Source organism: Xyrauchen texanus, chromosome 8 (assembly GCF_025860055.1).
Source record: "Xyrauchen texanus isolate HMW12.3.18 chromosome 8, RBS_HiC_50CHRs, whole genome shotgun sequence".
In the NCBI taxonomy this organism is placed as follows: domain Eukaryota; kingdom Metazoa; phylum Chordata; class Actinopteri; order Cypriniformes; family Catostomidae; genus Xyrauchen; species Xyrauchen texanus.
In genome coordinates, this window is record NC_068283.1 from 20,921,922 (window position 1) to 20,937,891 (window position 15,970).

General features: G+C 37.6%; 1 protein-coding gene across 3 annotated transcripts in view; it reads left to right on the plus strand.

The window, feature by feature from the left end:
- The window catches only part of gpatch8 (G patch domain containing 8), a 72,023-nt gene that overhangs the window by 5,485 nt on the left and 50,568 nt on the right, over positions 1-15,970 (plus strand). For all 3 annotated transcript variants that reach the window (XM_052131516.1, XM_052131521.1, XM_052131517.1), the window contains exon 2: positions 15,009-15,086. In XM_052131516.1, the coding sequence (XP_051987476.1) occupies positions 15,009-15,086 (78 nt within the window). The remainder of the gene's footprint in view (positions 1-15,008; positions 15,087-15,970) is intronic.

Genomic DNA, 15,970 nt, shown 5'->3' on the forward strand with positions numbered 1-15,970 from the left:
TGGCTGGGCGGCCAGCTCTAGGAAGAGTCCTGGTGGTTCCAAACTTACATTTATGGATGATGGAGGCCACTGTGCTCATTGGGACCTTCAATGCTGCAGAAAGTTTTCTCTACCCTTCCCCAGATCTGTGTCTCGATACGATCCTGTCTTGGAAGTCTACAGAAAATTCCTTGGACTTCATGGCTTGGTTTGTGCTCTGACATGCACCGTTAACTGTGGGACCTTATAAAGACAGATGTGTGCCTTTCCAAATCATGTCCAATCAACTGAATTTACCACAGGAGGACTCCAATCAAGTTGTAGAAACATCTCAAGGATGATCAGTGGAAACAGGATGCACCTGTAGTATTTATTTATAATAAATTTGCAAATATTTCATACAAACTTCTTTCATGTTGTCATTATGGGGTATTGTTTGTAGAATTTTGAGGAAAATAATGAATTTAATAAATTTTAGAATAAGGCTGTAACCTAACAACATGTGGAAAAAGTGAAGCGCTGTGAATGATTTCCGGATGCACTGTAGATATAGGCTGAAGGCTGACTGTGAAATAATGGAAACGTTCTCAACAGCAGAGAACTAGGATAACTAATAATTTCAAAGTTTTGGTTGTCTTTTATTTGCCATCCATGCTAGCTATTTGACTTTGATTCATTTTCACAAAATTAGAACAAATCATTTTTTTTTTAGGGCTTTTTAGTTTTAGGGCTGGACTATATGGCCTGATATTTATTGAATATTTCGTACATTTGAAATCATAGCACACATTGCTTGAAATGAAAACGTCACATTTCAGTTTGTGTAAAAAGCAAGATTCTTAAAAATTTGAAAATAAATAACTTGCTTTTTTTTGCAAAGAAAATAGATTATTTTAAATATTGTCATGTGAAAAGTAGTAAATAATTTGCATCTCTTGTAAATAAATATTATTTAAAATAATGCAATGTGAAAAGTAGAAAATAACTTGGACAGGGCACCTCTAATGGATTAGCAGGCTGTATGCTCATAGTGTTATAGATTTGAATCAGACTCATGATCGCTGTTGAATGTGAACTTCCTCTCAGTGATCTTGAACTGTCACTCTATATTCAAGTATTAATTCTAGGATCTTACTAAGAAACACTAGCATGTTTACCTTTTCATGTTTCAGGCAGGATCTGGAGCAGCGCAGTTTGGGAAAAATATGGTCGTGATCGATCACAGTGTTCACTCTTCTGTCCAGAGTTTAAACCCACTGCGCTCCACTGTAGCTTTGGGAGCCATATCCTCCGTGATGTATTAACAAATGGTGTCAGTTATTATCCTTTTCATATTGTGTAAAATTTGTAAATACTTGTGTTATCGACAAAGCACAAGTGCTTTGTGGAGGCACTTGTTACTGGGCGCTTGTCAGTCTCTCTTTTTTTTGAGTCATGCACTCTTCGTATTCGGTAACGTGATTTGTGCTTCAAAGTGTTGAAACAGATTGGTGGTATTACATTTGACTGATGCCAAAATGTGTCCAAACGATGGACACTGCATTTTTTTTGGTACAACCTGCTCCTGTTGCTCAGTTGACTCTGTGTTTGAGTTCACCTCCATGTTGCTTCCATTCCGCTGACTGGACGTGGCGAGGTCAAGTGACCACACAAGGTAGTATGTTTTTAAGGGGAAATTATTAACCGTATTAAAAAAACTAAGTAATACACTGAAACTTCCCATGCCCCGGTTTTTGCTCTCTCATTGGCTGTAGGTCAACGCTGTTGTTGGATTCAGTCATGGCAGACGCATGCACTTAACATGCAGGTACATCAGGACTCTGCCCACTGAAACTTCCCGTGCCCCATTTCTTGCTCTCTCATTGGCCGTAGGTCAACGCTGTAGTTGGATTCAGTCAAACACATTTCACATTGCGCGATTTGGAATCACAGACAGGCCCAAATATTTAACTGGATTGGTGGTGGTGTAGTGGGCTAAAACAAATAACTATTAATCAGAAGGTAGTTGGTTCGATCCCCACAGCCAACTCAATTGTATCCTTGAGAAAGGCGCTTAACTCCAGGTTGCTCTGGGGGGATTGTCCCTGTAAGAAGTGCACTGTAAGTCGCTTTGGATAAAAGCATCTGCCAAATGCATAAATGTAAATTTAACATGCTAGATATCTCGCTGACATTGGTGACGCGTCGGCACTTCTCTCAGATTGCATCTTTGATAATTCATATGTTACGTTCGTCGTTCACGGGAGCGAGCTCCGATTTGCCTATGATTTCTGGCTTTTGTCTGTGATCTCCACAAAACAGTTGGCGAATGAAAATGGGGCCTGAAATTGTGTAGTGTATTCTCTGCATTAGCTGAACCACCGGATTGATATATCAGACATTTGAAGATAGTTTCACTTTGCTTCATTCTTGTTTTCTAAAGTGTGTTTAGGCGAAAGATGCTAGTATCCATCTATATTGCTGCTCACCATGTCTCCGCTACTGTTGTTAAAATAACCGTGCCTGCAACTCTACTTATCAGGGTTTATGTGGCACCTTATGTCTATATCAGGGAGAGAGAGGCAACATGCTGTGAGTGGAATATTCATCAGCATGGTGTGTACAGCTCTGTAGTTTTTGCTTGTTGCTCACTTAAAGTGTAGAAATGTTAAGATGGAATGAAACCAAGCCTGTCCGGACCGTAGTTCGCTAATTGATGACCACTGCTATAAAGGGTGGTTGATTCTTTAACACATTGTGATTGAGAGATCTGATGTTTATTGCATTATTGTGCTCGTGTTGCATCTTGTGTTGTCTTGGTCAATGGAGTGTTTGCATGTAAGGATTTAAAACAGATGTTTGCATATGAAGTGTATGACGCGTGAAATGTTTGGCTGAAATTTAGGTTTTGAACAGATCTTAAATGTCTAAACCATTCTGTAGTACAAAAAATGGTCTGTCTCTCTACTAGAGAAACTCCATTGTAAATGTTATTTAGCAACCTGAAGGTCTCTGGTGTTATTTTTGACTTGGAAGATGTGTTGTTTTTTATGAGATCTTAATATAATCCTCAATGGTGCTTCTGGGAAAGTTTTCTGCTGTTCTAGCTAGAGACTGGTTTTGTCTTTTCCTATACTGAGATATGTAGGAAGAGGAGCCATATTGTCAAAGAAGAGTTCCCTCTAAAAGAATGGTTCCTAAAACTACTAGTTGGGCTGTACATTGATAATTAACTAGAACAAAACAGTCTTTTATTACTGTGCCCATGAGCAGTGTGAAGCCCTTAATTTAGAGTAGATCTTTCAACCAAATTGAGATCTGTACCTTGGCATTGTGTCAGGAGCTGGAGAAAGATTTAACCTATATTTATTCTTTTGCAGTTTTAGAAAACAACATTTTGTAATGCTGTGAACTTTAAATGATGATGTGTTACTGGCTTGGAAATATGCAGTGTTATTATGCAGTCGTAATAAATTTACAAGTGTCTAAGATAATTCATTGCATTGCCATGGATTTATGATGTGATATACAGTATATATAATTGTTTTGAACTGAAATTAATTTTTTGGAAGAATAGGCTACATGAGATAATTTTGTCCAAACAATGCAAGTCAGTGGGGTCCATGAGCTCTGAATAGGACATAAAGGCACCATAACAGTAATCAACTAACTTTAAACAAAGGAAAGCAAAAAATTAAGAAAAAAAGGCTGCAGGAGAAAAGGTAGCATATGGAGTCTGCACACAGTTCACACAGCTATGAATTTTCGAACATGACCGCTGTAGGATGGTCTATTAGTAGTAGGCTAAATACTAATAGACCATCCTACAGCGGTCATGTTCGAAAATTCATAGCTGAGTGAACTGTGTGCAGACTCCTTATGCTACCTTCATTTTTTGCTTTCCTTTGTTTAAAGTTAGTTGGTGCTTTATTAATTCATATTCCTTGTCTGTTTGTGTGTGGGATGTCTGTTTTTGAATCAAAGTCCCTCTTGCCAGCATACCAATGTGCTGTTCCGTGTACTTTCCTTTCAGCTCATTATGGAGAGCTCTGTGTGTGTTGTGACTTTTTTTTTTCTCCTGTACATTTTCATGTATGAGGTATGTTTCTGTAGATCTACGTCTGTCAAGTTGTGTGAAACATTCTGACAGTGTGTGTCAAAGGCTTGTTTTAAATGAATTTTGGGTATTGATGAGCTTTTTCCACTTCTGGAATGGCTTTAGTGGTTTGGAGAACTGTGCATTTGGTTATTTTTTATATCTTTGCTAATGTGGCAGACCTGAAGAGGCTAAATAAATGTGTTTCTGGATCACTGTGTACTGCACTGATCGGTGTTTGTGTTTGGACTAGAGAGAGAGAGAGAGAGAGAGAGAGAGAGGCCGCTCTCCTCCCACATATTTTATTAGTTCGTGAGTGTTCTCTATACTCCTTTTGTAAATCCACTGCTCTCCCTGAGGGTCGTATGATCATTCAGAGTGGTGCGAGTTCGACTCAAGGACACACATATACAAAATTGAGCATCACATCATTACCACACAGTGTCCTTTGGATCAGTTCAACAAGGTATTCTGCAGCTTGCTCAAGGTTGAGATGTCTTTTATAGGGTGATGAAGAGTGAGACCAGCAAAAAACTGCCAGAGGATTATTTATCGGGGTGTGTGTGTGTGGTAGCTTTATGCTGTGTGTTTCTCACTCCATGTTTGGTTGTATTTTCTAGCTGCAGTACTGTTGTGTACAGGATAGCAGAGATGAGTAGCAGAACTGGAGGAGTGAGGTCAGCTTACAGTCTAAAATGTATCGTGCTTCACTGTCTGAGCAACATGTTTTGCTTGGTTGATCTACAACAAACTGTCAATCAAAATAACTGGAGACAACAAAGAATTTCAATGCAGTAAAAGCAGGTTAAACAAGGATTTTGGAATTGAAAACTATCAAAGTTCTGTTCTTGCTCCTGAGGGGTCTGGACTACTGTCTTAGATCCTATTGTCGTCTGGCAGATGTCTGTGCTACCAGCAGACAAGATGAGAGTAGAATGCGGGATGCACAGAAATATATTTCCTGGAAAGGTTTTCCTTGAGGGAGATGTCAGTCTCTCCTGTCTTTCTAGAATGAATTCTCACCATGGAGTGTGGATGAGCTCTTCCAGTATTACCATTTCCATCTCCTCCATCTTCCTTTTTCTGTCCCAGAACAAACCCATTGTTTTTATTTTCACAAGACATAAAGCTTTATTTTGTGATTTTAAAGTTAATGTCTTGTGTAACAACACAAAGTTTATGGAAGGAACAATGACTCGCATGGTCAGTTTGAATGACATGACTTTGTTGTTAAATGAGTGCTGCCTTTTTTTTTTTTCATAATCAGTAGTGTGTACCAGAGTAACTGGTTCTTAGTCGGAAATTTTTATTTATTTCCTGGATCGCTATTCTGTGGCCCGGTTGCCAAATGTGTGCAGCTTCTCCTTGTAATGCAGTTACAGTAAGGAATGCCGTGGTGTACGTTTTTGACCTTTTAGATTTCCGTCTGAGAAAAAAAATGTGGTCAACCGGTATTCTGCTTATTTGCTAATTTTCTTATTATACAAAAGCACTGAGGCCAAAAAATTATTTTTATATTATAACTAAACCTGTTGGTGGACACATTTCTTAGAGATATATGGACTCTAAGTTGAGCCATACAAAAGGAAAACTGAAAAATACATAACATAATGGGAGTTAGGTAAAAACTAGGGATGCACCGATACCACTTTTTCTCTTCCGATACCAGAAATCCCGATCCGATACCAGTGTTGTTTTTTTTGCATAATCAGTTTGGAATATCTTTATATTATTGTGTGGAACTAATTGGGAGTACTCTCTAATATGTAAAGAAACACAAACCTCTACACATTATTTCAATATAAATGTATATCTTATTAAGAAACACTTTATTATTAACTAGTATACTGGATAATGCAGCGGCAAAATTAACTGTAATTCCAATCTTCAAGTCTTCAGTAAAAAATAAACAAGTGTTTTATTTTTTTCCCCACAAAATGTTTCAGCTTACATCTGGACTTCAGATCTCTTTTTTTGTTTAATTTAGTTGTAAAACATCAGTTCACTTTTCACACAGTTATTTTTTGGAACCCATTCAACTTAAATACTGTTATAAATTGTAAACAAATACTAATGATGATCATAATAATAATAATATATGTAGCTGCTAGCGGCGATGACAGGCCGAAGCACCATGGGTCAATTTCCACCCATTGGCTTTTGGAAAACAATGCAAGGTGGACACGTGTATTTGACATTCTAGACAATTTTGAAGCAACTTGGGTAAATATAAGAGAACAATTTTAAAGTCTCTTTTAAGAGCCATGCATCCTGCTGCCCGTCTGTGTTGCGAAGCGCTGACTTTTGGACCATTGGGGCCGTGACCTGGATCTGATGTCATCTACAAAGGAACAACAACACAGGTGCTTGGCGGTCATTCTCGGCGCAAGTTTGAAATTAACTAATGTGAATCACTAAAGGAGATCTTTCAGTGTTTTCGTAAGCCTGCACCTGGAGCTACTGCCGCTTCGGGTGACACTGCAGCTGCAGCAGATGACACGAACATTAACGTTACAGAAACTACAAAAAATGAGCCAGATGAGGCTGATGCTATCCTATGCGGTACAGAAAACGAGCCTGATGCTATTTCGCCTGCTTTTCATGCATTTGCTAGCCATGTTGTGAAGATTGTAAACAGTTTATGAAATACTTTTGTGTTTCACAGAAAAAAAAATTTCACCAAAAATCACAGTGTACAGCCATTGCCTAAAGTATTGGCAGTGACATAAATTTTGTGTTTTGCAAAGTTTGCAACTTCAGTGTTTGTAGATAATTTTATAAGTTTCTATGGTATACTGGAAAACAATAAGTATTTCATAAGTTTTAAAGGCTTTTATTGGCAAAAACATTCATTATATGCAAAGAGTCTATATTTACAGTGTTGACCCTTGTTCTTCATAATCTCTGCAATTCACTCTGGCATGCTGGATATCAGTTTCTGGGCCAAATCCTGACTGATGGCGATCCATTCTTGCCTTATTAGTGCTCTGAGTTGATCATAATTTGTGGGCTTCTGCTTGTCCACTCGTCTTTTGAGGATTGACCACAGGTTCTCTATGGGATTAAGATACAGGGAGTTGCCTGGCCATGGATACAAAATTTCAATGTAATGATCACAAGCCACTTCATTATCACTCTTGCCTTATGACATGGTGCTCCATCATGCTGGAAAATGCACGGATCATCACCAAATTGCTCTTGGATTGTTGGGAGAAGTTGCTCTTGCAGGACATTTTGATACCATTCTTTATTAATGTCAGTGTTTTTGGGCAGAATTGTGAGAGCCCACTCCCTTGGATGAAAAGCAACCCCACGGATGGGGTTATGAAATATGTCTGATAAACACACAGAGAAATAATTCAGTTATAACCAATCTTAATGTCATCAATCAAAGCGCATTATTGACGCAATAGTTTACAGCCACGGAAACGGGATGTACTTTTTAAAAGGGGCACGTTTGAAATAAACCCTCATTCGTGTTATTGACATGTATTACCAGTATACGGCACTCGTGTCGAGCGATGTCTGCAAACAGTTTCTGTTTTGTAAATGTCTTTTGACTATCACTGTTCTAATTGACTGCAAAAAGAAAATGTTCTCAGAAAGGAGAAAAGCAGGGGGCTTCTCTATCAGTGGCTCGTTTTTTCCTCATGATTTTCAACTGCACACAACGTTTGCAGAACAGTGATGTTATCATGTTGACCCATGTGAAACAGGCGGAGCGTATCCATTCAGGTGCATTAGCGGAGGTTGTAACTGTGCTTGTCTGTTTGACGCTTTTTCTTAACCAAAACTTGTGCTCCAGATTCGTCATTAAACTTGTAGTGAACCAATCGTGGTGCCAATGCTCCCCGACTGTGGGTGGTGAACCGTACGATTAGTTTTTTTTACAGAGAACCGTTACACTCCTAGTACAAATTACCTCTTGTATGTCAAAAGATAAAGGAAAATGTTATTCCTCATTTCATGACCCCTTTAAAGCAATCTTCAGACACCCTACTAGGGCTGCCGCCGATAGTCGACTAACCATTAGTCGATGAGGAGTCTTGGTCGACCAAGTTTTGATTGGTCGGTTGGTCAAAGAAAAAAAATACTCTGCGGTATTACCACTGATTGGACACTAGGTGGTACAATGGGATAAGTTTCATTAAGCAGGGTTGGGGTTAAGCCTACACAATAAAGCAAGGGACCTTGATTTCAAACTTTGAACTTGAAGTTCAAATTAAATAAGTGCATTTAAATTGTGTGTTGTTGACAACATCTCTCTGGCAAAGAACCTACTTCATCAGTGCATTCTCTACTGGTCGGGTATTTAGTTATCCAGGAAAATATATTGTGTGAATTAGTTTTGTTCCCTCCTTCACGATAAATGTATATTATTTTATACATTTTGTATTATTTTATATATTTTGTATTATTTTACAGGCTGCAGAGTTTCGTTCACAATAAACTGTTCTGTGGAAATAAAGCAAACTGAACTCAAAACCCCTCCTGAGCTAAGATGTCTGAGGTCATTTGCAGCACTCATTAAAAAAAGTAAATATCGGAAGGCAGAAACAAAGAGTTAGATCCTTAGATGCGCGTGTCCAAAAGACTGCACGCCTCCATATTAGTGCGTCATATATGCGCATAGAAGGTTTTTCTGTCATCTGTTCTTAAAAATAATAGTGTATTTCTTCAAGCGCATGTCTTATTTTTATTTGTAATATTAATTTGACAATACTAATAGTCGAATAATAATAATTTAATAGACTAATGGGAAAACGAGCCAAATATCATCATGACTTGATCAAAGGCATCAGCTATTGGTGATCACTGACCATCGGTGATCCCCGTGATCATCGTCTGTTTGCTCAACCCTAATATGCATTTCTCTCTATAAATTAACAAAATGTTCAGACAGACTCTTGCTGGTTTTTTCGACACATTCAGAATCATTACCGCTTTTGCCGGTGTCGCTGTGGCTCACTTCGTGTGTGCACTTGTATATTTTAAATATATATAAAACATTTATATTTTAATGGCTCATTATTGCAGTTTAGTATTTCTCTGTTACTTATAACATTCTTTCTCAGCCCTGGATCTCAAACCATTTTCTGATGCCCCACCCAACATATAAGCAATTAAATGAATATCATAAACGTGCGACGACTATTCGACTAATGGCTTAAATTAATGACTACTAGTCGACATTGAAAATCTTTTGTCGGGAACAGCCCTACACCCTACCGTAAAGAATTGGCAAAGGAATTCATAAACGAATCTGTCCACAGCACCTCACAAATAAACCTGTGGATTATGCATAATGATAATGATTTTATAATGTTGAATGCAGTGATTATATATATATATATATATATATACATACAGTCAATGCTTTAAATAATGAGGTTGATTTAAGATGCAACTTCTCAAAGTTTACCATATTCCAAGTAACTACACGCAAATCTGCTCACTGTCAGCATGCTTAAACAATACAAACTTGGGTTTGGGCCAAGCTACCAAACTAAGTGTGAAAGCAGCCTATCCAAAGAATTCCATTTCTTGTTTCCAAATATTTTCCCCTAAAAAATACTAAAAGAATTGTGAGTGGAATAGTTTACGAACAGTACCATTATCTTAAAAGGAATCTGAACTAGAACCGGAATTGTTAAATTACCAATGATTCCCATGCCTAATCATCAGATTTAGGTGAACACTGTGTTAGTGTGATGTGTCATACAAGCCTCTCATAATGTGCCTGAACCTTGTCATCAGCTATTCAATTTCTGGAGGAAGGCTGAATGGAAATTAGTGTTTTATTTGCAAGCGTTGAGCTTTCAGTGTGGGGGCTATACTCCCCTGAGGTTTATCCAAGTAGTTTTTCTGTGCATATGAGTGTGGTGTAAATTCTCAGAACAGGTAATGTTTCATGCCAACAGCTTTTAAGCAGTGATTGGGGTCAGAGTTTAAACAAAGGCAGCCCCAGAGTTGCCTGTTATATGAAGGGGATATACTCATCCTTTCTTTAGGGAACACTCAACATGCATCTTTCATATGCAGTGTCCCTATTCGACTCAGGTTATGTCAATTGCTTCTCTTCGTAATCTCTCAAATCTCTCTCTCTCACTCACTCGTTGTTGCTGTTCTGCTGCCACAACATGCAGTGCTGTCTCTGAGGGCAGGAGCGTGTGAAATTGTGACCCTGCCGAGAGCATGTTTTTTTTATTATTTTTTTATTTTAAACAAATTGCCTTGGAATATATGTGGGTATCTGCTATTGTATGTTAGTGTACCAACAAAATGTTACAATTTGCTCTTTGGTCAAGTGAAGTAATTATGTTGTTTAGAGTGAATTTATCGCAGTGATCTAACGAATCTTAAAACCTCAGAAATGTAGCTCAGTACTTTGAAAATCTGTGCTTTTGCAGCCAGTCCTGTTTTGAGCAGATTGCATCGGAGTGTGTGTGTTTGTCATTGGCCTGTCATTTGGACTCACTGTCTCCCTGTAGCAGAGGCTTGTGATGGCACACACCGCCGAAGAGTGATGCAAAACATGATATCAGCATAACACAGAGTTCACAGGGTGCTTGTCTTAAAGGAATAGTTCACCCCAAAATTTTAAGTTTACTCGCACTCATGCATCCCAGATGTTTATAACTGTCTGTCTTCAGCAGAGCACAATTGAAGATGTTTAGAAGAGGCAGTGTGAGGGTGATGAGTGTGAGAGTGATGACACCAAATTTAACACACCTTGTAATGCTAACGAGTCACATGACACCGGGGAGGGAAAATGGCTAATTGGGCCCGATTTGGACATTTTCACTTAGGGGTGTACTCACTTTTGTTGCCAGCGGTTTAGACATTAATGGCTGTTATGAAGTTATTTTGAGGGGACAGCAAATTTACACTGGGGTATAAGCTGTACACTCACTACTTTGTAGCAAAGTGTCATTTCTTCAGTGTTGTCACATTAAAAGATATAATCAAATATTTAAAAATGTGAGGGGTGTATTCACTTTTGTGAGGTACTGTATGTATAATTATATATGCTCCTCTGCTGTAAACAACACTGCGCTTCTGTTTTTTTTCCTTTGTATTTCACGTGTCAGTTATTAAGTGAACTTGTTAACGCACTTGACCTCGACCCTCATGAATGTTTAGTAAAAAAATAAATAAATATTGATCCATTTCTTACACACCAAGCGTTTTGCTTCAGAAGACATAAATTAATCCACTGGAGTCTTATGGATTACTTTTTATGATGGCTATAAGAGCATTTTGCAGCTTCTAAAATTTGGCACCCATGTACTTGAACTTTATGGACCTACAGAGCTGAATTATTCTTCTAAAACAAATCTTAATTTGTGTTCTGAAGAAAAGTCATACAGATCTGGGATGGCATGTTGTAATGGTAGGGTGAGTAAATGATGAGATAATTGTAATTTTTTGGTGAACTAATCCTTTAAGATCTTTCTGTTAGTATTAAATACATTTTGTTTCCACTCATTTGCCATATGATCCTGCACTTTATAAACATACATTTTCATAGATTAATGTGTATAGTTTTGAAAAAATCTAAACTTTATTTTTTATTCAAAGTAATGGACTTGAAAAGTTGTTTTGTTTCTCAAGAGAAACTGCAAGTTACTGTTTGAGTGGTCCCCGCTTTATGATGTAATACGCCTTACTCCAATTGCATATCAAAAGGCTGAAGAGGTCGGAGCCATGGCCTAGTTGTTGGGCTTATTGAGCAGTGGCACTAACATGGGAGACTCTGGTTCGATTTCTTGCCCATTAGAGGTCGGCCAATAGTGGATTTTACCGAGATGATAACTTGGTTGGACAGTACCTGCCGATAACCAATTAATCAACTGATCATTTTTAAAATTGATACTGAATGAAAAAATAACACTCAAAGTAGGGTTGGGACAACGCGTCGACGTCATCGATGATGTCGACGCAAAAAATACGTTGATGCAAAATATGCGCGTCGATTCGTCAGACGCAAAACAAAGATGGCGGCGCCGGAGAGTAGTAGCAACACGAGTGGATCCTCAGACTATCAGAAGTGCAAGGCGGCACGCACTCGTTCCTCTAAAGTATGGGAGTTCTTTCATTTAAAAGGAAACAATTCCGTGACATGTCGTCTTTGCAAAATGGAGATGGCCTTCCATTCTAGCACCACGGCAACACACACACACACAGTATTCTTAAGGTGAAAGTGTCAGAGTGTAAGTTGTTATTTGCATGTGAATGAAGATGCTTTTTTTAGTAAGCTAGCCTATGTTCAACATAAATGTTGAATTCTGAATGTTTATTTTAATTATTTATTTTTGGTTGGAAAAGCACTTTTTGTATTAGATTAAAGCCCCCAAGTTTACAATAGTTACTGTATTCTTTCAATAGCTCTAAGAAAGGGTGGCTGGGTGACCTTTTTATTTTTTATTGAATGCTAGACATCAGAATGCATTATTTTGCTCTTGTACACTTTTACTTGAATTTTATTTTTTGAACTTTGAGTTTAAGAAAAGGGTGAGTGGCAGAGTGTATTACTATATGTTGTTATTTTTATGTGAATGAAGAATTAAAAGATGCACATTTTTCAGTAAGCTAGGACTATGTGTTTTCAACATAAATGTTCAATTCTGTTGGTTCAGGAAGGATGCCATGACAGGCTGCTGGCTCCCACTGTCGCTGTTAATTTTTATTTATTTTTTTGTTGGAAAAGCACTTTGTATTAGCTTAAAGCCCTCAAGTTTACATTGGTTACTGTATTCTTTCAATTGCTCTAAACAAGTATTTTGGGTGACCTTTTTATTTATTGAATGCTAGACATCAAGTTGTTGTTATTTTAATCTGAAAGAAGAATTACAAGATGCACTTTTTTCAGTAAGCTAGGCCTATGTGTTTTCAAGGCTTCAAGGTTTTTTTGAATGCTACCTCTGACTAAGAATGCATTACTTTGCACTTGTATAGTCTTTTATTTTGGAATTTTAAGAGCAATAAAAATAAATTGCAATGTTAAGGAATTCATATTTTTATATAAATATTTTATATAAATTAATATAAATATAATTATATTAATATATAAATATTAATATAAATTATATATGATATTCGAATTTTAAATTAAAGCTGATTTTTAAATTGATGTTGTTTCCTTAGTCCACAAGAGGGTGCAATAGAGACATTCATTCAGCAACATTATATTATTGCATTTAACATTCCTATACTGGCTGTTAAAAAAGACCATTTAATTTTCAACTAATGTGCATAAAATAAATAAAAGGTTTTAGTCAGTCCACATTCCCAAATGTCAAATGAAAATTGGGGGGGGAAATGCTTCAGTAGACAGTTCCCATGGTGGTACACTTGCAATGATTCCTTCTACTCCAGACTCAAGCTTCATAATAACAGCAAAATACCACATTGTTTTATATTCAGTACAGTTGTATGTAGTTACAATATTCACAGATAGCTGTGGTATTTGGCTGAACTCTGTGGTGTAGTGGCTCAGACTATGAGCCCAGGTCAGGGGCTGTTCAGACAGATGAAACACAACAGACTGGAACTGAACACGGGGATCTCGAGTCAGACATTTTCAAGTTGAACATCTTTCCTGACATGGATTTAAACAACTCATTGCTTAATGAGAAATGCTTAAAAGAGAGTAAGACGCAATGGCTAAAGTCATCCACCAACTGTTAGGGGCTGTTCACACCGAACGCTTTTACAACCATCCATTTGTTTTTCTATGTAAATGCGCACTCATCTATTCAGCGTTTGTGCAGGAGCACTGTCTTTTTAGTTGATATGTCTAATTATAAAGAACTTTTAAAAGCGTAATGAGACACCTGCTTTCTGTAAAACTGTATTTGTTGTGCTCTGTCTAACCTTTTTTAGTGCAAGAGTGTGATCGATCTGAAGACATCATATTATAGTGAGGATAAAAATATATGTTTCTCTTAGCTGCATGAAGATATTAATTTGCTTTCTCAAGTCACTAGCTTCAAATATGCAACTTAGCTGGCTAACGAATGCATAAACATGACCAGCTGGATATAAACTAATGCAAATAGATGGTAATGGATATTAACAATCATGACATTTAAACATTTGGTTTGGATATGCGTATATTTGTCACATTGTTCTAATCGATTGAGGTTAGCTTTAATGTTAGCATCCTCTCAGTCTTGCCGGCAAACATGCTGCTGTTCATACTGCTCCATGCAGAGTGTAGTCTCACATGTCAAAACAAACACCACAAGGCATCAGTAAAGTGATGGTTTTTATTTCGCTTCTAGAGGCCGCTCTCATACTGTATAATGACAGCGGACCCTTCCCAGCCACTCCAGCACCTGACCCAACAGCGAAAAATATTGGTGTGGATATTTGCCGATAACAGATAGTTGCAGAAATCCATTTTCGGTGCAGATTAATCGGCAAAACCTATACATCAGTTGACCTCTAATGCCCATATTGTTTTCCAATAACATTCGCTTGCTCTCCCCCCATCAATTCAGTTACCTCTTCTTCACTGTCTCTGTTCAGTAAAAAGTGGCAAAAGAAAATAAATTAAAAAAATAAATCAAGAGCAGGAGTGGTGTGTATCTTCCCTAGACTGACTGACCTATCTTTCATAGAGAAAAAGAAGAGTGGATTGGAAATCACCCCTCCCTTTCAAGATGACCTTGTTTTTCTGATAAAATTCCTGTTGCCAGAATTGAGGCAGATGAATGATCCTGTTAGTCTGGAGTTTGTCTTTGTGCTTGAAGCCAAAGATGTTTCATGAAAACTGTATGTTTCAGTTCTGTTTGCGCATTTCCTGTTGAAAAGTGGAACATGGCACCATCTGTATGTTTTGTCAACATTTTATCATTTTAGGATATAAATAATTTTACAGAGACTGTTTGCTCAGCTTTAATCTGTCTTCTCTCTGTTTTTTTTTTTTTTCATTGTCGCTGCCTTTTAGGCTGGAAATCACTTTGACCAGTATGAGGAAGGTCAGTTGGAGTTGGAACAGGCCTCTTTGGACAAGCCCATAGAATCGGTAAGACCACACCCCTCACTTGGTACTTTTGCACTAGAACAGCAGCTTCCTGTGTGTGATAGTGGATGATTGGTCCAGTCAGGGATAGCCACACCTCCTTTGTAGTCAGCCCTTCCCCCTAATGTAGTGTTAACATTTTGGTAAATAAGTCAGCTCTCCATTTCTGCAGGCTTATGTCCCTCTGCAGCCAGTATAGATCCATTCCCTGTTCTCCACTCCGACTGTCAGTGAACACAGCTGGTGTCATCACCTGTGTATGTATAACATAGACACAGGTGAAGGAGATCTGTTGGATTGAACCAATCACTGTGATCAGCTTGCAGTTTTCTTCTTTTGATCACAGATATGAGCATAAGGTGTGAATGTGTCTGTGTGTATTGATGGACATGCTTGTGTGAGTGTTGATATTCCAGACTGAAGCATTTTATTTTTACATTTTTAAATTGTGGATTGGATGGCACACTGTAAAGGCAAAAGTTGGATGATTCTCACGAAACCTGACAAGATAATGTCCTGATCATATTTAACCCCAAATCAATAAAAAAAAAGTTAGATTTTTAAAATAACAATCTATTTTTCATAAAGAAAATGAAGCCTACATTTAGGACCATTATGATTGTATCATGCATTATATAACATTATGTTTGGAGACTTTTTACCCTTTTTACCACATTTTACCCCTCAATTCTCATTACTGTAGCACATCCGGACATTTTACTTGAACTATTCGCATTCTTTTCAATTATAATTCTCATTACCACAACTTTCGCCCCTCTATTTCAGTAAAGAAAGATGTAATTGTACAAGTACTTTTTTATTTTTTTATTATATAAATCAGCAAATGGCAGTTCCAAGGGAGTACTACTATTCTGTATAAATAATTT